General features: G+C 37.8%; 1 protein-coding gene across 3 annotated transcripts in view; it reads left to right on the top strand.

The window, feature by feature from the left end:
* cntn3a.1 (contactin 3a, tandem duplicate 1) overlaps positions 1-26416 on the top strand; it is a 114919-nt gene that overhangs the window by 22785 nt on the left and 65718 nt on the right. For 2 of the 3 annotated variants that reach the window (XM_055187504.2, XM_055187503.2), the window contains exons 3-4: positions 7962-8094; positions 16004-16179. In XM_055187504.2, coding sequence (XP_055043479.2) covers positions 7962-8094; positions 16004-16179 — 309 coding nt within the window. The remainder of the gene's footprint in view (positions 1-7961; positions 8095-16003; positions 16180-26416) is intronic. The other variant, XM_055187505.2, reaches the window with a different exon arrangement.

The raw sequence follows: 26416 nt of genomic DNA, 5'->3' as shown, positions 1-26416 counted from the left end.
ATCTGACCGTTTTTAGGACAGTGAAAACAGCGATATACAGATAAGTAAATTGTGTGAAAAATACCGCGTTACACTTGAAACATGAACACATGTTATATTGCACACTGTAAACACAATCAAAGCTTCAAAAACACAGAAAGAACCGGACCTTAAGACAAACTTCCAGCCTCCACCAGTAGCCTAAATAACTTCTTACGTTATCTCATTTGCCTCATTCTTTCAAAAGTTAATGGAAAACGCTGTTACACCAATTTAAATCATTTGCTGTAATTTTTATATTTTTTAATATAGCATTGTTGACGTATGGCACCACGTAATTGCAACTGGAGTAGATATAAAAAAGATGTAATTGAAGCAGATTCAATGTGTTTTAATCGAGAAACAAGAGAAAAACGCACTAATGTTTTTAGGCAGAACACATTACATGTGTTTAAATCAGTTTTCCGGGAGAAAATTATTGGAAAGAGAGAGTGGGAATTACACTAGGACATGTAGGTGGGATTCGAACCTGCATCAGAAGCATAAGCCCCATAGCTCGATGGGATCAGATTGCATTTACGCATTTTGGCAAATCCCACTGGGATCGAACCGATGATCGCTGGTGCAATGCTCTAGCACTGAACTTCCCAGGAACACACCGGAGATTACATGCAGTGAACCTAACACTTCAGTGGAGGGGTTTATGATTAATGGTTCATGTGATTATTACTGTAAGATTATATTATAGTAATACTTTTTATAATTGTGTAGCTTTCTATAAATGGGTGGGAAATTTAATTCCTTGTTAACCCAAATACACCTCACATAATTCCTACTACTTGGAGCCCCATAGCAAGTTTGTGTACATGATTGTGTACTGTATGTGTGCATGTTGTTTGTTTGTTTGCGTGGGTGTGTGCTTCTGTGTATTTACAAAAAACAAATTGGCTTTTTCATGATGAATAAAACCCTAAAACCCTCAAATCGAAATCGCACGGATTGTGGGCCATGCCCAGACAACCCCCCCATCACCCTGCTGAGGTAAGCTGGTCGAATTCATCGGCTTGTCAGATGCTATTGAATTTAAGATTAGTTTTTATTTGGGCTCCTAAATTGTTCCCCGTCTCTTCCTCCAGCACTGTTTATGTCGGAGGGGTTGTTGTGCATTGCCACGTATTATTTTCCCCAAAGGTAGAGCTAGAAAGAGAGAGACCTGCTTTCTTCAACTTCCTCCATAATGACCTCCCTGTCCGCCAAGGTGTAAACTATTCTGTTCTGGGCAGGGACAGATCATTTCTCAGTCTCTTTGTACAGCTGTGGTATGTTGAGACAAATCAAACAACCAATAAAAGCTTAGAGCCGCATCCATAATTCTCAGGCTGAGGTATAGTCATGCTTTTTAGTTTACTTTCGATCAATATTTTAAAAGCATTTGCAGTGTCTCTAAACCTTGTAATTACATAAAATTGTCACTAGCGTCGTGCAAACATGAACGTCAATAACCGAATGAATGCCTTGCATGATAGAAGTTCACCTACAAGGAACATTTCTCTGGTTTGCATCACCTCCAAGCTCAGCCTTAAATTTTAAAATCTTTTTATTCTCGTGTCCTTCGGTATAAGAATTTGGTACCGGATGTCTCATTTAGGCATTGCATGGAAAATCAAAACTGTGCACTTACATAAGGAGCCAACAGCCGCATTAGTGGCACAATGCAGACGCCCCCGCTTGACTCATTTTAAAGCCTTAACTACTACAGCAGTTTTGTTTAGCTTGGCTGAGTCCAGGGACGGATTATAACTTTGATGCGCCCTGGGCACAGACGTCTCAAAAGCCCCCATATTTTTGACAACGGTGTTGCACCTGTACCATCATACATTTGTTAAGGTGCCAAGAGCTGACAGGAATAGCTTATAAAACGTTGGTTTTTACCTTAGCTGATGGGTATCTTTCCTGATTTCCTTTGGGAAAACTCTTCCACAACGTCATCAAAATCCAGTTCCATCAAAAATTCGGATTAAATGGCCATCAGAGGTATTGAACTGAGTGAGACGTCTGATTACTCTATCCTCTTAACGCGCGACTGCACAACATTTGTTGTTTTTTACTCGTTCTCAACAGTGATGGATTTAAAAACACTTTTTCAGCACCATTTTATTGAAATAAACAGTTATATAAAAAATGTACACATAGTAAATTTGCCAGGGCCCCCTGCTGGTCTAGTGCCCTGGGCACATGCCCAATATGCCCGTGTGTTAATCCGCCCCTGCCTGATGAGTCTCTCGATAATAAATGTGTATTTTTACTTTCAATCTGCATTATAAGTTTACATAAGATCATTCCGGTGGGGATATGGGTGAATATACTGTACATAGAAAAGTGGCAAAATGTCTGTAGGCACGTGTCGACACACACCGTGCGTTAACATATATTTTTTTCTTTTAACTGATAATATTAATCGGTCATAAACAGGGATGTTAACAATTAATCGATCTTTGATTAATTGTCGATAAGAAATAAATAGATAAAACTTAATTATTGTAGAAAAAGCAAGCACGTGTGTGCTTCGCCTGCGTAAAGCACATACAGCACATACAGACTCGGAAAGCGACACTTGAACAACTAGAAAAATAACACTTGATGATAATGAAACTTTTATTTTGTCATGGACGCACGGACTTTCATGCGCCCATATGAGGCGGAGTTTTACTGTGTCTATAGTCATTATATTTCATTACAGGATGAAATTAATTATTTTTATAAATTGAATTTTATTTTTTTGACTAATTTTACAATCCCACTAGCATGTTATTTAGAAAAAATAAAATCTTTTAACTTTTGCCACTGCTGTTAAGACTTAATGCACTATGACAGTTACGATTATTCGATTATTCGATTGATTGATCGTTAATTTAAAAGATCATTGAATATGTGAAATTGCATAAATTGACATCCCTAGTCATAAATTCTTACCTTCTGTTAATGGTTAACCGGTCAATATGAACATCCCTATTATGTACAATAGTATAAATATACTGAATCCTATTCATGGAACATTGGCTTGTGTTTATGATCACATAGATTATAAATATCGCCGCACGTGGATGCTAGAAATCGAATTAAGTGCTGCAGATGTTTTGTTTAGCGGTAAAAGGATTAGCACAGACTGCAATTTTAAGAGTAAAATCATATAAGAGGATGCAATGGGAGGAGGCCAAGCTGTTAGCAATATGATGCAACTAGCACTTTGGTGGCTAATGGGAAATCTGAGTCAATATTATGGTTGCGAAGTATCACTTTATCATTCGTTCTCACGTCTTTTCATCTTCTCATGTTTCCAGTAGCATTTAAGAGTTAAAGCCCTTGTTGACAGCGAGATTGAAATTAGCCCTGGTGCAGTTTATTCCCCCTTCAATAGATTTCAAACACTTCCACTGAGAGCTCTTCTATACTCTATTATCATCCACGAGAACACAATGAACTCCACCTCTCCTGCGTTAGTGAGATGTTAATTGAACACTAGACAGAGTAATTTCATGTTTTTAGTGCGAAAAAAAACTGTTTTGAATTTTTAGATGCATTAATTCAGCCTACACACCTCTAAAACTTTTTGTCTGCACAAGGCAAATAAACATTTTATAATGAAGTATAGCATGTCCTTATTATCTTTTTTTATTCTCAGGAGGATGCATTTAATTCAAATTTAGGTTTTATATGTTTATAAAGTAGGTCAGCTGAGAATGCATTTCTTTGGGCAAATGAATGTTTTTTTAATCAGGGTAGAGTCTACACATGCAATATTTGCTTTCTGCATTTCTCTATCTTTAAGTGATATATTATTGGTAATGAGAAACACACCTTGGGCCCTATTTTAATGATCTAAGCCCATTGTCTAAAGAGCACCACGCACAGTCTAAAAGAATTCACTTTTGCTTATATAACGATGGGAAAAATGGTTTGTGTGCCAAGCGCACAATCTTAAAGGGTTGTTCCTACTCTAGTAATGAGTTATGGGCGTGTTTTGGGCGTAACGTGCAATAAACCAATGAGAGTCTCAGCTCTCATCCCCTTTAAAAGCCAGTTGTGCTGGCAACATGCCGATTTCCTATTTAGATGGCGGAATTTGTAAACTGAAAATAAAAAATTAAACGGAGGAAGAAAGCCACCAGTTTAAGATTGATGTTAAAAAATTGCATTGTTTTTATTTGTATTAAAACGGTTATTTTTTGTATTAAAACCTTTAAAAGTTGTTTTCTTTCAGTCATGGAAGTAAAAAAATCAGGATTTTAATTGCTGTAAATGTATGGATAGCCTACATGATCAATGTAATCTCAAAGAATAATTTGCAAATATGCAAGAAAAGGTTTGTACTCTAAAAATACTTTTTTTGTAACAAACAAGAGATAAAGAATTTTCAAATGTGTGGAGAGCCAAACGTTTCAGCACTCGGACAGTGTCGTGAGAGAAAAGCATTACTTAAAAAAGGTTCTCATCTCATCATATCCACAGGTACAAAGTCATCATATACAATAAATCCGTGGGGGAGCATTAAAAAAACACTTTTACATTTTAATACTTACTAGAATTTTTTAATATTTTAAAAAGTTTGTGTGCTGCTGTGCATCCATGTGTGTAATCAGCAAACGTGCTTTGTCGTCCTGTTTATAGGTGCATATTACTAACATGCTCTTTAACTCTTTCACCGCCATTGACGAGATATCTCGTCAATTAAGAAAAAATGCTTCCCCGCCAATGACGAGATTTTCCGTCTTTCCACAATACCGCTATTATCCACCAGGTGGCGCCCTTCCACAACTTTTTAAACCTGGAAGTATTGCCCTATGGCAAGCTGCTGCATGTCCGTGTCTGTTTTAAAGATCGCTCTGAATGGGATCTCTATGAAAAGTCCGTCACAAAAATGGAATTATCTCTGCTTTTTGCTCAAAATGTGGTGTTTTTGCAGAAACCTACCCATATTCAAAAGCTGATTACAAAAGAACCACTAAAGGTAGGATGAAACGTGTCTCAGAGAACCTGACATCTTGTACTTCAGTGGCCGGTTGCACCAGTACATCCAGTTGTAAGACTAGTCTGAACATAAAATGCGCTCTATGTTCGACGTAGAATGTACACCTGTTGCACCATTTATGCGTAGCGTACGTCAGAGACTAAATCGTATTTAAGTTTAAGGTTGTTAAAATTAAATGCTAAGTTATTACATTTTGTGCAAACGGGAAAGGCTTTCACTTAGTAAATGTGCAGGTGTGATGGGTCTGCACCTGATGCACACATCTTGAGGGACAGCGCACTTGTAAATGTGTGAGAAGAGGGAAAGCTCTAATTTGTCATCTATTAGCTGGCGGCAGGAAATGTGAGTTTGTAACCATAGCGACGAGAATGCTAGTTATTGGTATTGGTATTAAGATGCATTTTGGTTGGTCGGATTACAATTGGATGACTGTACAGTAAATACAGGTGTAAATGGGTTCTAAAACATTTAGAGCATGTCCACTTTCAACAACATTCGGAGGTAGTCGAAAATGAAGGGACAGAGACAGCAGAACACATGTGGGCCGGTTGCATAAACTTCTAAGAATAATTTTAAAAGTTAGTCATGTACTTTTTCTTCAAGAACTGTTTAAAGTATGTTACATAAAATATAAATTGGTCTAATTTAAATCCAAATAGTAAGACTGAGTAGCCCTCACTTATTTCTAGTTGGTCTTGGTTCTTAAGCAACAGTCTTAAAGCTATACTCCAGCCAAATGTCAAAATTACCCCTTGATGTATACCGTCAAGCTAGATACACCTGTCCATCATCTTTCAGACAAACACATTTGGAGTTATTTTAGTAAAATTCCTTGCTTTTCCAAGCTTAGAGAAAACAGGGATCAGGGAACAACTAAAACGTGCATCCAACCTTCACAGAAGTAATCCCCATGGCTCCAAGGTATTTTGCGGGTAATCAATGCGATTTTGTACGAAAATTACCCATATCTTAAACTTCATAAACTATAATAACTAGCTTCCAATAACGATGCCATCTTGGACTCACGCGATTCACGAAAGTCACTGCACAACGTACCTTTGGCAACGGCCGCTCACTACACTAAAACTCTTGCGTAAATTGCGTCCAAGATAGCGCCATTACCGGAAGCTAGTTATTATAGTTTATAAAATTTAAAATATGTTTTTTTACACCATCGCATTGATTACCTGCAGAAGACCTTTATTAACCCCTTGGAGCCGTGTGGATTACTTCTGTCAAGGATGAATACACTTTCTTGGGGTTTAAAGTCAGAAGTTGTTCTCTGATCCGTGTTTTCTATAAAGCTTGTAAGAGCGACAACATTAACTAAAATAACTCCAAATGTGTTCGTCTGAAAGATAATGGACATATGAATCTCGGATTGCTTGAGGGTGAGTAAATCCTACCCATTCTCACCAAGATGCGTACAAATGACACGCAGTGTGATTATCGTAGAATAGATATACCAAATTCCACTTTTGCGTGCATATGATACGCCAGTCCTTCCCATTCACTTTTATGGCGAATCGTTTCGTGTCGTTTTATTTATTGTTTTCTCATTTGTTTTCTGTTTTTTAAACCATTTTCGCTTGGGTTCAGGGATAGATTTCAGATTTGTTTTTAATATACAGGTTTCTCTATGTTTTTGTCTATATTTAAGTTATGGTCGCTTGGAGTTGGGGTTAGAGATGGGGTTTGGGTTAGGATGTCATTTTTATATAACAAAAAGTTGTTTAAACCCTAAACCCAAGCGACAATGGTAAAAAAAAACTGAAAACAAATTAGAAAACTATAAACAAAACAACACGAAACGATTCACCATATAAGTGAATGGGAAGGACTGGCGTATCATATGCACGCAAAAGCGGAATTTGGCGTAAATCACGGGATAATTTTGGTGTATCCCTTTAACTTCACAGCTATGTTTATGCAACCAGCCACTGACTATATAAATACATAAACTGCCACAGTACATTAATAAAATTCTGTTTTGAGCAAAACAGTGATTTTGTGAAGTTTTAGGACAATGTACAAATGTTAGGCTCTACGTTGTATTAATCTGCATAAAACAATAAGTTTTAAATTATGCAAATTGCATTCACTCCTGCATAAAAAACTCATTGTCCTGCTCATTGTCTGAGCATGCTGAAGGCCATTTGTGCTTAATACGCCAGAAAAAGTGGTTTGCTCCTACCATCAACATGTAATTAGAGAGAATAATAAACCACAAAATGTTAACGCTTTTTACAATACACATAATTAAGCTACACTTCTCCAAGTTAGCATCTGTGGTATGAAGAAATTGCATTAATAGGTTTTAGTGTGACCACATGTTTCTTGAAAACTGAACACGCTGTGGTATTTGTTTTTGTTATTTAGTAACCTGATTTATGAATTGCAGACAGCTCTGGGTAAGAATTAGATGTAAAGAAAATTACTGTCATTATTTTTAACGGCCTCAAGGGCAACAGAATAAAATATTTTTCAACCCAGGCTCAATACGATGATATGAGGGGAATGTAGTATTTAGCCCAGGAGATGCATTGCATTTTGTTGAACGACTATGTACAAGGCTATACGTTCAATTGTGGGTATACGTTCGCCTACACATAAAAAAAATGACTATACTCTGGGTTTAAGTCATAAAGCATATGTTTTTACATTACATTTATTCATCAAAATAAATTTCTGCATCACTAGTCAAGATTTAACATAGTACCTTGTAATGATTTGTACAGCCAATTTGTTTTTTAACAGTTTATAACAAGCACCCTGCCAACAGTTATCTCATGAGTTCTTTAATTTATCCAAACCTATACTGCCCACAGCTATTGAATGACAGCTAGGCTATCATCCAGTAAACACATCCTATCCACAAAAGCTCTAGCATACAGCTTACTTAAATTAGCATTGACTTGCATGGTAATTTGCTGTTCTTTTTTTCTCACCTTAGAAGGCAGCAGTCCTCTGAGGCCTGTTTTTACCAAACAGCCGGGAAGCATCGTATTCCCTCTCCATTCTAATGAGCCCAGTCGGGAGGTCACCTTTAGCTGTGAAGCCCAAGGATATCCACCTCCGTCTTATAGGTGAGCCTCATGCATCCTAGACAAGGATTTTACTGAACAACAGACATGTTTGATCATCTATAATCTTTCATCTGCCTTTTCTTGCCTCAGTATTGAGTAGATGTTGGATGTTTCTATGAAGACGAGAATTCAAGGACACATTATTTTATTATAGAGCGAGCTCGCCATTGATGTTAGAGAGCCCTTATTTTGTCACCACAGTCCTTGATTTACTCACTTTGAATAAGAAACTATTTGAGGCAGTCTTAGCTGGATTGGCTTTTTCCATCTTTTATTTATTTATTTTGCGGGAGACCCACGCTGGGTCTAATTGGATTTAATTTCCTTTTGAAGCTGCTTCTTTCAGTTGTGGCTGCTTTCTCTTTTACTCTTCTTCTGCCTGTTTCCTGATCTCTGAGATTTTAGGCCATGTTTACACGACAAAATAGTATAGAATAAAAAACGGAACATAATAATAATAACTGCTCCATAACGTACCTGGACCTGAAACCTTACAGTCACATTCGGGAGACACCTGAGACTAAAACCTAATTCACACAGCATGTTGATCACATAAAAAGTCACATAAAATTGCCAGCGTGCCTTCTGTGTGAATGCAAACACATTGCGTAATTGATTCTGGGATTGCTCCCGTAAAGGAACATTGCCATAACATTTACAGATTGCGTCCTGTTTGAACAAAAGCCATAAAGAAAGCCGTAAGGGGTGTGTCATAGTGAGGACATCTGTCTCATCAGTCAGCTCTTTGAGACGCGTTTTAAATGCAACATTTACAATGAAAAATGTCTGCAAACTGGAATGAAGCACAGTTCAGAGATCATATGCTAGCATATCAGCCAGGTCTTACAAAATTATGTACCTATAGTCACGATTCTTTTCGTGATATTTTCATGAGTTTCCGCTTTTTTGTATCATAAACAAAAACCATTGCAATTAAAAGTGAACTTAAAATGCTGCTAAAAATCCACCAATTACGCGAATTTAAACACAATACACATCGCGTCACGTGTCTTTACGGGATGTGGGTGAACGCACGCACAGATTCATTCTCTGTGTGATTAAACCACAATCAAATAATCACCAGACAAATCCCAGACATATTTTACATTTATTTTTTGTAATTTGTGTGTGAAAAGGGCTAAATACTACATCTTGAAAAATTGCCATATTAGGAGACCTTTAAATGTAGTATGTCTTGAAACTGTAAAGAGCTTAAGTTACATGCACATTTCCTGACTGATAAAAGGCTTAGATGACAAACATTTCTGTTGTGCCCTCAGGACCATCTATCCATTCAACAGAAAATGAATTATTGCCTCTGTAAATGACACAGGTAGAAGAGGAGTGTCTAGGAACTGTAACACTCAGAGCCTTCAAAGATGAAAAGATGTAATTGACATGCACATCTTTGCTAAATGAATCTTATTTTTCTTATTAAAAAGGGAAAATACCTCAAAATCTTAGCGCCATCTATAGAGCGGGAGGGTAAAGTGCACTTTTTAGATATAGGCCCTGTCCCAAATGGCGGACTTCATGCAGACTTTTGGTCCCGTGGCCTTAAATTGCACGTGCTCGCTTAGTCTACAAGTCCGTAGTGTGTCTCATCTGTCCTTTTTATGCTCCGAAGTGTGCTCATCAGCGCCCCCTTTGCACCCTTGATTCGGTCTCCACACACTTTACCAACCCAGAATTCCGTGCGAAAGAGAAATCAGACGAGGGATGGGAGGAGTTCACACTTATGGGCAACTTCTCTTCCTATTTCCAGCGTGACGCTCGAGTCTGTCCCAAAATACGACTCTAGTGTACCCTTGTGGACTTGTGTCAAGGGTCCCTAAAGTTTGCACTACATGATGTCATCAATGTGTGAGGAAGTCCACAAGTCCGAAGTGTGCCATTTGGGACATGGCCTTTCATAAAAAGTAAGGATATACAGGAAGTGCCCTTTACCCTCCTGCTCTATAGGTGGCACTGGCACTGAGAGGGTGGTTTGCAAACCACCACCAAACACAACAAGAAGAAGATCATGCTTATGTTAAGTAGAGGCTCTGCATTAACACTAATAAGGTTGTAAATAACATTTAATTTCTTGCAAAAAATTACTAATTGGCTTTAAAAAGACATCAGTATGTCACCAGGTCGTTGGAATTAGTTTTGTATTGGATATATCTGCTTTTTGAACTCTCAAAGTGGCGGAAACTGTTGACTTCCATTATATGAATGACAAAAATATGAAGAGATTGATTCCAAACCGAGATAATTCTAGATAAAAGCTGTTTTTTATTTTATTTTTCAGAAATCTTGTTTTTTGATATTTTTCAAAATACAGCTAAGTAGCATAATAAAACACAATAAAAACATGATAACATGATAATAAACATGTTTTCACCAAAATTTTAAAAACTTTTAGAGTTTTAGAACCAAACTCTTTATATCTTCTTTATTGTTCTACTGGAAGAAAAATGTCAATATGGAAATGGAAATATCGAATGACCTGAGGGCGGGTAAATAACGCAAATTTTCATTTTTGGCTAAACTATCCTATACTTTAATAAAAATGCATGCAAAAATGTGACTCTGCCATTTGAATTTTCTAATTTCTTTCAGCTGATGAATTATAAATTATTATATTCTTAGCATTTGAATACTTTAAATTGTGTGTTTCTAACTGCACTGCTTGGACATTTACTTGTCTCAGGAGACAGGCAAACATACTCAATATATTCAGATTATAATATGTCTAGAGCACAATCCCAGAATGCCATTCTACTCAACCAATTTATTTCCTTATAAGGAGCATTATTGTTTTTGAGTGACAGGTAGAGCAAACAGTAGACTGTTCATGTATCTTACCCCACATCCAATAAATTCAATTGATTTCTATCAAAATGTTAAAGGTCGTAACATGGTCTTGTGTGATGTGAAGACATGATCTCATGGTGTCTTGTATGGTGTTGTATGAGCATGTTATTGATTTCCAGTGCATCTATACTCAGACAGGTAATGGATCATATCTTTGTCTAAATTAAATCCAGATGACCGGTGTATTATGTGGTACCCTTCACTGTTTGCTTCAGTTTCATCAATACATTGACCCTTATTTGCTGCGGTATACGAAAAGCAGACTCATTTGTTCTGATTAGTTTTTTTGTTTGCAGTGACAAAGAGGTCTGTTTTTCTCCAATGATTAGGATTTAATAATAAAAGAAAGGCAGTGATTATGCTACTTGACTGTATTGATTAATTGTGTGATGACGTAAAGACTGGACTCTTGTAGCAGTGTTTCTCTGTCTCTCTTGTGTATTGTGGCTTTTGATGTGCTAGGGGTGACTGGACTGGGTTATCGATCTGTTAAATTTGCGTCTTTCTGTTTAACAGCCTTTGTAAATACTGTTTTTGTGGCTCAAGAAAGGTATCTGGACATGAAAACATCTTAGTAATACATAAAGAGGTTGTTTGCCTTATGCGTCAGAATAAACGCATTTAGTTTTCTGCATTCTTAAATTAGAAATGGTTTCCTAAACATTTGGTTTTAAAGATATTTTGGATATTCTAATCTAGCACAACCCCTACTCTAAACCCAACCACTTCTCAACAATATAAAACATAAATTGACCAATAAACAACAGTATGTATTACAAACCACTCGCATTGCCAACCTTGCAAACTAAAGCCATATAATCACTTTATTTGAAGAAATCCATTCATGCAATGCACACAGCTGTAGTTTTCGAATGAGTGTACACACCACATTTGAGATATACATCAGATAGTGATCGCTTTTGCATCTTTTCCTCATACAACCAATTGTTTGACCTTGACTCACTTGGAATATTTGTACTTTTTGAAAAATAAAAATGGTGACAGTTTTGTATAACCTACTGTTTTTATACCATATAATAAACGAATGGGTGTTGGAGCCGATGGTGTAGTGGACCGTGCTCCAACATATGTTGCAGAAGAACTTCCAACGACATGAGTTAAACCCCGCTCAAGGTCCTTTGACGATCCCATACATAGACATTATATATGTAGATGCCTCACGACGTGCTGGAAAGTACCCAGCGTTGCCACCATATTGGATGGGTCTCCTCATTCTACGCTAGCATCAAGTCAATGAAGAGCGAGCAACTATGCCTGTATTTTGTGCAGCCTATAGGTAGCAATAACCGGCGCAATATTGATACCAGATCGCATGGGATTACCTTTCACAAGTAAGATTGGAAAATATATTTTGTTATTTTACCGTTTATAATATTATGTCATCGTAACTAACTTTACTGACGTGTGAAATCCGATAAAAATTCTGGGAGGTATAATTATGGAGTTGGGGGATACACCTTCCTCAGTAGAAATACATGCAGGGGGGGTGCAATGGGGACCCATCCAAGATAGCGGCCGCGCTGATACGTCAGCTCCAATAGGCAGCGTCAGTCTATAAGGCAACTACGTATATAATGTCTATGATCACATACCCCTCTCTCCACCCTGTACTTTCCTGTCATTTTCTTAAATGCGGTCTATCAAATAAAGGAAAAATGGCCCCATAAAAATACATTAATGGGTACATTATATGCTCAAAATGCCTAAATAGTGTAATGTGTAATATAAATGCAATTACTCCTGCACAGTGAAAATCATAGCCCAATACATGTCATCATTGCAAAATTATACCCCGATATATAATTTCACCTGCTGGCTGTAGAGGCACTAATTTATTAAACACATCTTTAGAGCTTTTCACACTTCGCTTAACCCTGGGTTATCTTTGTTCTAAACCCTGCTTTTAAAACTAGGTTAAGGATCGTTTCACACTTGAAATTTAGAAGCGGGGAAATTAACCCAGGGTTATGAAACCTTGCTAGCTCTGCTTTTGTGTGGTTAACTCCGCATTGCAGTGCCAGAATGTTATGATAATTACAGACAGATGTAGGAGCAGGGTTTCAGACACATGACCTAGGGTTAAGGAGTGGGCGGCAGTGGTTCAGTGGTATAGGTTGTCTACAAATTGGAAAGTTGGTGGTTCAATCCCCGGTTACACCTGACCAAGTGTCGAGGTGTCCTTGAGCAAGACACCTAACCCCAGCTGCTCCCGACGAGCTGGATTGCGCCTTGCATGGCTGACATCGCCTTCGGTGTATTAATGTGTGAGTGGATGGGTGAATGTGAGGCAATTTGTAAAGTGCTTTGGATGGCCATTGGTCTATGAAAGCACTATATCAATGCAGTCCATTTACCATTTAAGGAATGCACAGTGTGATACATCAGATTATGAATACCTAGGGTTATCACTTAACCCCTGGTTAAATATGAACAGTGTGAAACCTGAAACAGATAACCCAGGATTCCTTTAACCCGGGGTTTACTCTTTTACAGTGTGAAAATCCCTTTTGTGTTGTATTTGGTGGAATGGAGAAATTACCTAAGCAATGGGACCTAAATATGGGTTTGAGGATAGGTAGAATTAGTGTTGGGCGATATGCCCTATTTTCAGATCGTCCTATCATCAGCCTGTGAGATCGGCGATACACAATATTATCGGGGGGCGGGGCAGTAGTTTACTCTTTTTTTATTTGTTAATTTTTTACTCATTATAACAAGTCACTTGATGGGTGGACAAAAAAAAAACAAGAGCAACACCGTCATGACCGCAACCTTCTTAAAACTGATGCCATTAAAGTGAGCGCGTCATTAAAACCCTATCATGATTACTTAATAACTGTAAAAACATGCATCTGCACACGCACACACACGTGCGCGCACATACAAACAATTCAATGCATTGGTTTAGTGCTGTTGCCGAAGACTACACGTGTCAAGCAGTGGTGCTCTCATGAGGTGCCTTTTTAAACGCATCGGTCCAGCGGAACGCGATCATATTTTAAATACAAACATATAGGCAAGGCAATGCAAGTTTATTTGTATAGCACATTTCATACACAGAGGTCATTCAAAGTGCTTTACATAGAAATGAGAAAACAATATATAAAAGAGAAAAAAGAAAATGTAAAAATAATAGATAATAAAATCACAATAAAAACAAAGATACATGAGAATTTAGAATAACAATTAAAGAAAATAAATGTGATTTTAATATATTAAACACGAAGGACGTGTTGCTGCTACAACTCCTTGAAATGCATATCATAAACAGGATTAATACCTAGTGATCTGACTTCGGACAGAGCGCAGCTTTCTGCACGTACGCGAGAGTGAGAGAGAGGCGCTAATATGCAGCGGGTCATATTTTAAACAAAAAGTAAAGTTTGCCTCAGCTCGCATGAAACGCATTAAACTGAACAAATACATAAGGATTACTACTTTAGTTTATGTTTAGACTTCGGACAGACGCGAGAGCGCGTGCACCTGAGACAGAGAGAAGTGCAGCTGCTCATGACGCGGCGCGCTGGATTAGTGGTAGAAGGAGACCAAGACGCGCGCATTAAGTGCAGGTACGTGCAAGAAGGAATTCTCTCTTTACAAGCTCTCCACGTCAAGTGAAGCCCACAAACCCTCATGTGAGGAAAAGCATGCATTGTGGGTGTTAATATAAAACTATGATGATAATAATAATAATAATAACCATTCGCCAACTATCGTCATGGCTATCGGCATGAAAGCCTGCCATTGGCGATATGTCTGAAGATCGTCGATACACGATACTATCGTCTATCGGCACAACCCTAGGTAGAATGCGTAAGAAATTTTAACACAAAGTGGTATTTATTTAGCACAAATAAAATCAAGAACAAAATGACTATTGAATATTAGAATAGCTAGCTATATTGTGCAAAATATAGACAAAAAGCATTTTGACATTTTCTGGTTACAGTATAAAACTTTGTGAAGCATGCTTATTGCTCCTGTGATACTGGGAAATTGACTTCATACATCCCCTACATACAGACATGGGAGCTGTTGGATAAAATGTATGACAAAAATAAGTATAACAAAGGAAAGTTATTTTTTCAGAAAAGTTCCAGTATCGTTGGTTTGCTGATGCCAGTTGGCTTGATATTTTGATAACTAATGTAATAAAATAAATGTTTCATTCAAATGTCCAAAACTTTTTACAACCTGGGCAGTGTATGCAGTCTGACAAGAGTTGTTTTATGTTTTATTTTAGTTTTGTTCATATTTTGAAGTAGCTTTTATTTTTATATTTTTAGTTTGTTCATTTTATTTACATTTTTAGTAAATTTGCTATAAGCATTAGATTAGCTTTATTTAAACTAATATTGCAAATTTAAAGGTGCAGTGTGTAATTTTTAAAAGGATCTCTTGACATAAATGCAAAATAATATACAAAAATATTATCAGGGGTGTATAAAGACATTTTTATAATGAACCGTTATGTTTTTATTACCTTAGAATGAGACGTTTTTATCTACATACACTGTGGGTCCCCTTACGTGGAAGTCGCCATTTTATGCCGCCATGTTTCTACAGAAGCCCTTAATGGACAAACTTTTTTTTACTAAGTTGTCTCCATCGATGACATGTTTTTCCTGTAGCAGCTACTGTAGCTTCTCTATGCGTTTCAAAAGCGAGGGGTGAGCAGTGGACTGAGTCATTGGTTGCAATTCGCAACCTCACCACTAGATGCTGCTAAAATGTACACACTGCACCTTTAAATTAAATGTAGTGTTTATTTTCATTTATTTTGTTTCAGGTAATAATTTTAGTGCCTCAACATAAACTTATTTACATTTTTTGCTAAGGCAATATTTTGAATTATGATTTGCATAATTTCTTCCAATTAAAATGTAGGCCTATATTTTATTTGTTTCCAATGAACATGAATGTTTTCACCAGTTTTAGTTAGTTAACGCTAATAATTCTGAGAGAGAAACACATTCTCCAACTCCAGACTTTTTCTTTACTCTTTCTTTCCTTTCTCTGTGTTTTCAAGGTGGAAAATGAATGACAGCTTCATTTCTCCTCAACCTGGCTCTCGATACAGCATCTCAGGAGGACACCTGCGAATCAGCCAGCTCAATAAAGAAGAAGATGCTGGTATTTACCAATGTCTGGCATCAAACTCTTTCGGGACCATTCTCAGCAGAGAAGCTAGTCTCCACATTGCTTGTGAGTCACTGTTTTAGTCATTCGTTCTTTCAAATATCACTTGAAAGTGATAAAGCACAGAAAACGGTGTTATGTGAGCTCCGAATGTAGTCAGAGTTAATATAATGCAGAGGGCAGATGGTCAATATTGCATAAAATAAATTATGGCTAAATAAACAAACAAAGAAATTAAAGTCGTATCAAAAGAAATCAAACGTTCTATGATCTTTTAAGATAAAGGGCCCTATTTTAACGATCTGAAACGCAAGTCCGAAGCGCAAAGCGCAAGTGACTTTGTGGGCGGATCTTGGGCGCTGTTGCTATTTTCACGGCGGGAGAAATAAGTCTTGCGCCGAGCGCAAATCAATAAGGGGTTGGTCTGAAGTAGGTTCATTATTCATAGGTGTGGTTTGGGCGTAACATCAAATAAACCAATCAGAACGCTATCCAACATTCCCTTTAAACGCAAGGGCGCAAGTTCCATGGCGGGTTGCTATTATTATAACGGATTTGACAGGCGCACGCCAGGAGCGGTTCACAGCCGAGGAGACCGACGTTCTTGTAAGAGCAGTCAAAGACAGATAAGTTGTTTTGTATGGGGATAGGAGAAACCCACCCGAATCAGCGTCGGTTAAACAGGCGTGAGAGGAAATAGTCTCATCATCTGCGCCAAGCACTACAATGATGTCAGGAGACGGGGGGATCCCAAGCTTGCCAGCATAAATCGGGCACGCCGGGCACACAGGAGGACATCGCTGCATCCACCCTCACCGCTGAAAGGGTTTGGAAGCTTTGAAATCGGACACAAGAAACGCATGCAAGGTCCAACCCCAAAGTACACTTACAAATCAAGTTCACATACATGAATGTTTCTTATGAAAACATTTTAATTATTATTTAGATAAAATAAACGTAATACAGCCACACAACAAACTTATGAAAATATTTTAATCGTTATTTGCATGATAATTGTTTAACGCTGCCACACAAAATAAATAAAAACTATCACAACAATGCTCACCACAATGATTTCCCTTCTCTCATGTATTAATATTTTTTATTGTAACAATTTATGATTTAATGATTTCCCTTATCTTATATTTTTTATTGTAACAATTTATGATTTGCAAAAATAACTGTTGCATCTGTGTAGATTAGATAAGCAATGCGCGTTGTGCACGCTATACATTATGGTCAAGCATGCGCTCTTAAAATAGCATAATGAACCACGCGCAACGCGCCACTGACTTTAGACTAGTTTTTTTTGGTTAGTAGCGCAATTGCTTTTTGAAACTGCAAAATAGCATAAGAGATGGTTTGCGCCGGAGCACGCCTCCTTTTTTGCGCTGAACCGCCCAGGGAGCGCAAGTTCATTCCCTAGTTTGCCAACGTGCGTCTGTGGAGGGAAAAACCCGCTGTGCGCCAGTGCAAAATACGAAATGATACATGCGTCACTGACAAAGTCAATTGCGCTGGGTGCAAGATAGGGCCCAAAAGCTTGATGAACCATAGAGAAATATTGTGACTTTATCAACTCAGAAGGATAATATGTGAGATATCTATACAACTGTGTGTGTAGCATCTGCTGCTCTGCATTTATTTCTAAGGGATCCTAATCTCAGCAAAAGGCAGACAAAGTTAAAGGTCCCGTTCTTTCTGTGTTTTTGAAGCTTTGATTGTGTTTACAGTGCACAATATAACATGTGTTCATGTTTCACGTGTAAAAAACGCAGTATTTTTCACACAATTTACACAATTTGGATAGCGCCGTTTTTAATGTCCTCAAAGCGGCTGATGTCTTCCTTGTTCTATGAAGTCCCTCCTTCAGAAATACGTATCGAGTTCTGATTGTGTAGTTTGTTTAGTGTGTTGTGATTCGATAGCAGCTTTAGCTTTATCACTTTACAGGTATTATTTATGCTATTATAGTAACATTACACACTAACTAGGGTTTAAAAATGGGATCAGAAAGAACATGACCTTTAAATATATAGTTTAATTTATTATAACATGTTAAAATTGCCACTTTGTAGGAGTGAGCAAAAATGTGCAATTTTTTTGTGGGTCCTTTTAAAATTAGTTGATCTCTGCACTAAATGGCAGTGCCGTGGTTGGATAGTGCAGATTAAGGGGTGGTATTATCCCCTTATGACATCACAAGGGGAGCCAAATTTCAATTACCTATTTATTTACATGCTTGCAGAGAATGGTTTACCAAAAAGTTACTGGGTTGATCTTTTTCACATTTTCTAGGTTGATAGAAGCACTTCGGACCCAATTATAGCACTTAAACATGAAAAAAGTCAGATTTTCATGATATGTCCCCTTTAAATGATCCATGTTTGTTTTATTCAGATCTAGACTTTCCATAAAGGCATCCATAAGAGGATGAAGACGCTTAACAAAATGTTGGACATGATAGCAAACCTACTACAGCCAGTGTGTGAGAACAGAATTGAATTAATCCACTGTTTCTCAATGCACATGCAAAAAGGTGTAGTAAACACGCAGCAGTAAATGCACAATTTTAATTAAAAATTATTTAATAAATAAATTTTAAGATAAATATGGATTCACCAAATCGTTGGATTATAAATAAATCATTGTTGGGTTGTTTCAACCAAAATGCTGTTTTTTAAGATTGTGATAAAGTGTATACTTTGTAATACACTGTAAGTTACTTTTTTTTATAAAATGAAATGTCAATGTGAATGATTTTAGCGCAAAGCATCTTTGTGATGCTTTACTAAAACTTACTTGCCCTATTCTGCAAAACTTATTTCCGGTGGCTCTCTGGTAGCACGATGAACTTGGCACTTCTCTATTTGACGTGATGTTGATGGATGTGAGACAGAGATTGAGTTCAAAGATCCGTTTCCTGCCATCAAGCACTGTGTGATCTTAAAACAGCTCTGTGGAGTCAAGGTAGAAAGCATATAGGTCCCTAGGCTTTATGTGTTCAGCAATTCCTCTCAATTACCTGGGTTTCTAACCTGTCACGGCAGCCAAACGGATCGGTCTCTTATTGTCCAGATCTAATGGTAAACCTGAGAGCCTGTTAAGAAGCTTCTCTCAGACCTTCTTTATGTGCCTCATTCTTATACTCTTACATAAGAGTGAACTATGAGCAGCTGTGTAAAACTAAGAGATGTAATGGGTTTTTCATCTTTGTGGTGGCCTGAGAGGAGTTATTCACATCATGACTTTATTATGTGGGCTGTTGGAGACGACAATACTTAAAATACTGGACTGGTGTTATGGCTGCATTGAAAGTTGAGCTAAATTTATCATAGTGAATAGACTAATAGCACAGATATTAAGAAATGCCGGCTAAGAAAATATAGTTAGTTGAGAATGTTGAGGATGATTTCTTTGCAGATGTCTCTTGGTTTATATGCTGTTATCTATGCCATGCACACTCTTATACATAAATTGCTACTGTTTCATGATGCCATAGAAATTTTTTTTTGTCTCCAACCTTTTTGTGAGCAAGGGATGCCACAATGAAAAAAATCAATCTGGAGGGCTACTTTTTGGATATAGTCTACTCAAAACTTTTTTATTTTACTTGTTGATTTTATTATTATTGTGTTTCCGTTGATAGAGCAATAACTTCATGGAATAGTGGCAAGATATGTTGAGTGTCTTTATCGTTTTTGTGTTGTTGTTTGTTAGAGATATAATTTATGCGATTTAAAGAACAAAAAGGAGGGCAAAGAAATTAAGGGCCCTATTTTAACGATGTAAGCGCATTGTCTAAAGCGCACAGCGCAACGTCTAAATAGGTGTGTCCTTATCCACTTTTGCTAATTTAAAGACCGGAAAAATGGTTTGTGTGCCGAGCGCATGGTCGAAAAGGATTGGTCCTATTTTTTTTATGAGTAATGGGAGTATTTGGGGCGTAACGTGCAATAAACCAATGAGAATCTCTGCTCTCATCTCCTTTAAAAGCTAGTTACTTAAAAATGTTTCTCATCTCACCATATCCAAAGGAACAAAGTCATTACATACAATAAATCCGTGAGGTAGCATTTTAAAAAAAAACATTTAAAAACAGATGCATTTGTTTAAAGCAAAGCATTTATTTACTTACCAGGCTACAGGTGAAGCAGCTCTTTACGCCTTCTAACGTCTCATAATTAGTCCTCATTTATGTCCAAGAGACTCAATAATAATCTTTTACATTCAATCCTTTAATCTTTCATATTTAAAAACTTTTTTGTGCTGCTGCGCAATCATGTATGTGATAAGCAAACCCGCGTTGTCGTCCCATTTATAGGGGCATATTACTAATGCACTCTTTAAATAACAAAAAAATAATGCGCAATTGACTTTAGACTTTAGAGCAGGTTTTTGTTGGTCAATGGCGTAGTCTATTTTAGTTGCCTCAAAATAGCAACGCGCCAACAATGCGCCTGAACACACCACGTTTTCAGACCAGAACACCCATGGGCACAAAAGGGGGCGCAAATGCATTTGCTATTTAAACAACGTGGTGCAAAACTTGAAAATGATCATTGCGCAGGGTGAAAACTAGCAAAAGACACTTGCGTCACGCATTGCGCTGCATTGCGCCGGGTGTAAGATAGAGCCCTAAATCTCCTACGACAACTTGTGTTATATATAATTGAGGCTGAGTAAAGGACATGTTATGTTTGTGTCTTGTAACCTGTTCATAATGTTAGTATAAACTGTATATTTTCAAGGCTTTTAAAAAAATGTAAGTTTTTTGTATGGCATGGTTTTGGCCAATAAACAAAAACTTACATCACAGATTATGTTGTGCTGATTAAACCCCACTCCAGAGTCAGGGCTAATTTAGTTCCCAAAAAAGGCAGACTAAAATCTTCCCTAGTTTCTGTGGTGCAAACACACCAAAAAGTGGGTAGTTCCACAAATAGTTTGGGTACTGTGAGAAGGTTCCCATGGTGTGAATAGGGCTCATGGCATCGCACCTTTTATTTTTAAGAGTGCAATGGCCTTAAAAGAATCAGAATGACCTTTATTGCCAAGTACTGTGGGTTTGCATATACAAAGATTGTGTCCTGATGTATTGGTGCGTAACAAGCACAAAAATTAAAGAAAGATACAACATTTTTATCTTTTTTAAAGATTGCAGATCTAGATTACTGTGTGAAAACCCTGGCATTTGCTGAATTTCCATATATGCATTGAGTGCAATATTCGTACTAGACGTAGCTTTGATGTTACTTGGATTAGATATCTTTAGCACTCTTAGTCACTTGGTATAGCGCAGCCATTAATCCTTTTTTCTGTTATTACCATATCATGTTGATCTCTTGTGCTTTTCTGCTTCAGTTGATTTGACATCTGTATCTTGTATCTATGGTTGCCAGCAAGCTTTAATAGCAAAAATGTTGATGATTCCTTGGTGTATTTGCTTAATGGTAAGAGACACATGTGTGCATTTGCGTTTCACCAAAATGTATTTTATAATTATTAGTTTTAAAAGCAATGATAAGAGACACACATGTGTGCATTTGCGTTTTCACCCAAATTTATTTTATTTATTTATTTATTCATGCATTTGGCAGATGCTTTATCCAAAGCGACTTACAGTGCATTACAAGCTATACATGTTTTATCAGTATTTTATTGTTCTTTGTTTTAAAAGCACAGACATGCTTTAACTGCAGAGATTTTACTCCAAAATAAGCATTTTCAAATCAAACGCCACGCTTGTGTTGGATGTAGGAATGATTGACAGTGGTGCAAAGAAATGTTGCGTCCGAAAACACTTTCGATTCACTTCTTCACTGTTCACTGTATAGCAAATGACATTTAAATGCACTATACTGTATGAGGAAGGGAATGAAAGTGATTTCAAGACTGATGTAAATACCATGAAACTAAAAGTTTTATTGCAGACATTTTAGTCATAAACATTATACTGTACTTGCCTTATATAAACATCTGTTTGGCTTAATTGAATGTATAGATGAGAAACTGATTCATCGTCTTACCATGTCACGTTGTATTATAGGAAATAGAAAGGTTTGCATTGTTCTGTTTATACCATAGACTGTAAAAAATATGGACGTAGTGTCCGTGACGTCACCCATATGTTTGTGAAGAGCTTTTTCGGAGCCAAAAGTAGGCGTTGCCTGCAGTCTCCATCTTGGCCGCGCATCACTCGCCGAAAATAAACGAAAATGGGAAAGAGGCAGGACGTGGGTGAAGCTGAGGTGACTGGTTGCTGAAACCACGCCCACCTAGCTCGACTGTAGTGACAGCAGTAGAAGTTCACCTGTCACTCAAGTGACCACGCCCTTAATTATTAGTTACAAAAAAATTGTCTTACAGTTGTCACGAAGGGCAAAATTAGCTATACAGACCAAAAACACTTTATGTACCAGGCTGTAAACATATTATTTTCTACTGTAAAGTTGGGCATTTTAAAATGGGGGTCTATAGTGGCTCTTGATTTGAGCAATATACATTTTTCTGTAGTTCTCTCTATAAGTGTTATGAGAGAATCTGATAAGCTGTTCGCTTTAATTCATATTATTAACTCTCTATATTTTATTGTTTGGGGACAGCAGAGGACAATATGTGAAGGACTAAGGTTACTTTAGGGAATACCTTAGTGTACAGATATGGATTCCTTCAAATATTGTTTGCAAGCTTAACCTTCAGTCTGAGTTCAAGAACACAATTGAATTTAATTTGGAAAGGGTGTTGACCTGATTGACATTTTGCTTACGATGCTCTTTGAAAACAAACTTTTGCTTTTGAGTGGATAATGTTTGGATAATTCATCGCAAAACATTGCTTTCAAAATATGTGCTTACAAAAATGTTATTTCTGCACTGTTTGTGCCTGTTTAAACCAAGTGTGCCGCACAAGCCCTGAAAAGTGAAGCCCCCCCAGTGACTGGTCCCAGTATAGGTCATAAACCCCGCCTCCCCCATGTTATTCAATGGGACTTGAGACCAACTAAACAATTCAATTACACTTCACTTATCTTTTTTCCGAAGCTGGTTTCTGTCATTTACTGTAGTTTTTATCACGCTGATGTAAATTCAAGTGTTTGTTTTTAAAATAAGTTTGTTTTTAGTTAGTTATTTACTGCTAGAAAAACGGTGGTGTCACATCATGATTGACAGCTGTGATAGGCGCGTTTTGTGAGGGCGGGGCCTTGATTTTGCGGCTTTACTTCCTGCTCACTACTGCGCACGCAGGACTGGTCCCGAAATTGCTACTGCGCAGACTCAAGACCCAAGATGTCAGCGCTGTATCAGGACACTGGCGGCTTCACTTTTCACAAATGGAAGAGAGCGATCAGGTGTCGTCCATCTTTTTTTACAGCTTATGGCAGTGTTCCCCAAATCTTACCCTGGAGTGACCCTAATCAAACTTACCCACCTGTGATTTTCTAGTGATCATGAAGACCTTGATTAGCTTGCTCAGGTGTGTTGGATCACGATTGGAGCTAAACTCTGCAGTGCTCCGGGGAAGATTTGGGGAACCCTGGTCTATGGTTTAAACTAGTTTGCACATGATACACTTAAATTAAATGTGAAAAGGGGTCTTTGCAGCAATGCCATAGAAGAACTAGTTTTGGTTCCTCAAAGAACCTTCAGTTCACGTTTCCTTTTTTTCTTATTTTAGAGCCTTTTTCCACTATAAAAATAATCTTTTGTATAACAGAAAGTTTCTGGGGATGTTAAAGGTTTATTTATGCCTTGTTTGGAATTTAGAGGTACTTTACAGTATCAAGAAAGTCTTTACAAGCCCATACTGTACTCCAACCATAATTATTTTGAAGAAAGCATTTTAAGCATTTAAGACTTAAAGGTCTTAAAGGTCCACTGTGTAGTTTCTTAGCAGCATATAGCAGTGAAATTGGGAATCGCAACCAACTGCTCAGCTTAATTCACAGCTCAACCTTCCCTATTAAAACGCATAGAGAAGCTACGGTAGCTGCCACAGGACAAACATGACATCATCTGAGATAACAGCCCTGCTGAAAAAAACAGCATAGACCAGCTTAATTTCCATGCTGGCATGCTCGTTTGGTGCTGGTCTAGCTGGTGGTCACCAGCATACCAGCACCAAACACAACACATGCTGGCATTGCTGGTGACCATATCACCATGGGATGCTGGTGCTGGTATGCTGATGACCACCAGCTAAACCAGCACCAAACCAGCATGGGAATTATTATGGTCTATGCTTGTGGTCACCAGCAAACCAGCACCAAAACACAACATATGCTGGTCTTGCTGGTATGCTGTTTTTCCAGCAGGTAGGTGTTTCTCAAATGCAAGGACGTGCCCTAGGAGGGCTGTTTCCTTCCTAGTACATTCCTTCTGACAGTTCAAGGTTAACAACTTTAAATGCTCGAATGAGACAGTCCAATAAGTGTCCATGTCAACGTCATAACGGTTCTCGCCCAGTGGTCTTGTCATAAAAACTTTAAAGGGATAGTTCGGCCAAAAACGATATTAAACCCATGATTTACTCACTCCCAAGCTGTCCAAGTTGCATATGTCCATAGTTTTTCAGACAAACACATTTTCAGATATTTTAGAAAATATTTTAGATCTTTCAGTTGAATAAATGTAATGTTTCGGGGTCCAGCCATAGTCCACGATCTTCAAGTCCAAAAAAAGGCATCCATCCTTCACAAATTAAATCCAAACGGCTCCAGGATGATAAACAAAGGTCTTCTGAGGGTAATCCGTGCGGTGTTGTTGTAGAAATATCCATATTTAAAATGTTATTTACGTAATTAGCTACCTTCCGGTAGCGCCGCCATCTTAGACTCAGGAGAGAGTATTAGCGTAGTGTGCGCACTTTTCTTAGTGACGTATGACAAATTCGGAGGGCGGGGGGGACAGAGCAGCAGCAGATAAACCTCTGTACGCTGCGTAAGCGCTCATCCTGAATGCAGATGAGACTAAGATGGCGGCGCTACCAGAAGGTAGTTAATTACGTTAATAAAATTTTAAATATGGATATTTCTACAACAACACCGCACAGATTACCCTCAGAAGACCTTTGTTTATCATCCTGGAGCCGTTTGGATTTAATTTGTGAAGGATGGACGCACTTTTTTTGGACTTGAAGGTCGTGGACTATGGCTGGACCCCGTAACATTACATTTAATCAACAGAAAGATCTAAAATATTTTCTAAAATATCCGAAAATGTGTTTGTCTGAAAAACGATGGACATACAGGTATGCAACTCGGACAGCTTGGGGGTCAGTAAATCATGGGTTTAATATCGTTTTTGGCAGAACTATCCCTTTAAATTGATAATGCAATGTATCACAACAAGCAGTTATTACAACTTTCCGTTTTTTTGCTTGTTATATAAATAAACTACGTTAACAGTACTTTGTTGTTATTTATTCTTAGCGGAGTTTACCGGAAGTTACGTGCGGACCGCGACAGCCGCTTGTTTATGTTATAGACTGCTGAAACCGTCTATATGCTGAACTTTTTCTATGTAGACAAAAGGCCTATTTCTCTCAATATTGTTCACAAATCTGTCTAAATTTGTGTTAGTGAGCACTTCTCCTTTGACTAGATAATCCATCCACCTCACATGTGTGGCATATCAAGATGCTGATTAAACAGCAAGTGTTGCTTTTATAATTTTGTTCAGTGTATATTATATTGCATTTCTGTCAAAAGATCCTTCTTACTCTGCGTTTACACCAGCCGCGTTTGAGGCATCAAAATCGTGTCTACCGCATCTACGGTAGTTTGCCACTTGAACATTTTGAATGCATTCGCGCGTGTAGAGCAAAGTAGACGCGTGGAAAAAGCAAGCATTTGACGCCCGTCAGAGGCAAAATCCGCTTCTTGTGGGAGGGCCAAGTGCTATGCGGTTGTCTGTTTGCAAGATGGTTGATGTTGATCGTGCATTTATCGAGTTACCGGTTTGTATTTGGTAACCTTTCTATAGGGGGAAATAGTTTAAAAAATGATGGGAATGTCGCAGGTCGAAAAACGTCAAGTGACTCAAAAGTGAAATGTGTATTTACAACTTACCAGGTTGCCCAATGTCCTCACTGACACTCTTCCAAGCGAGGTCCTTTTTATTCCTGTTTCTATAGAAATAAGAACTTGTGTCGTATAGCTCTTGGTGACTGCTCACGGACAATATCAAGCGTTTCCTCCGTGTTGAATGAGTGACTCCGGGCAGGGCTGCCGCCACAGCAGCAAGCAGTCTCTTGATTGGTTAACGCTGCGTGAAAATCCGCCAAGGTTCAAATTTTCTAACTC

Source organism: Misgurnus anguillicaudatus, chromosome 13, assembly GCF_027580225.2.
Source record: "Misgurnus anguillicaudatus chromosome 13, ASM2758022v2, whole genome shotgun sequence".
NCBI lineage: Eukaryota > Metazoa > Chordata > Actinopteri > Cypriniformes > Cobitidae > Misgurnus > Misgurnus anguillicaudatus.
Note: the sequence above shows the minus strand (reverse complement) of the source record. Positions and strands in the feature narration are given on the sequence as shown.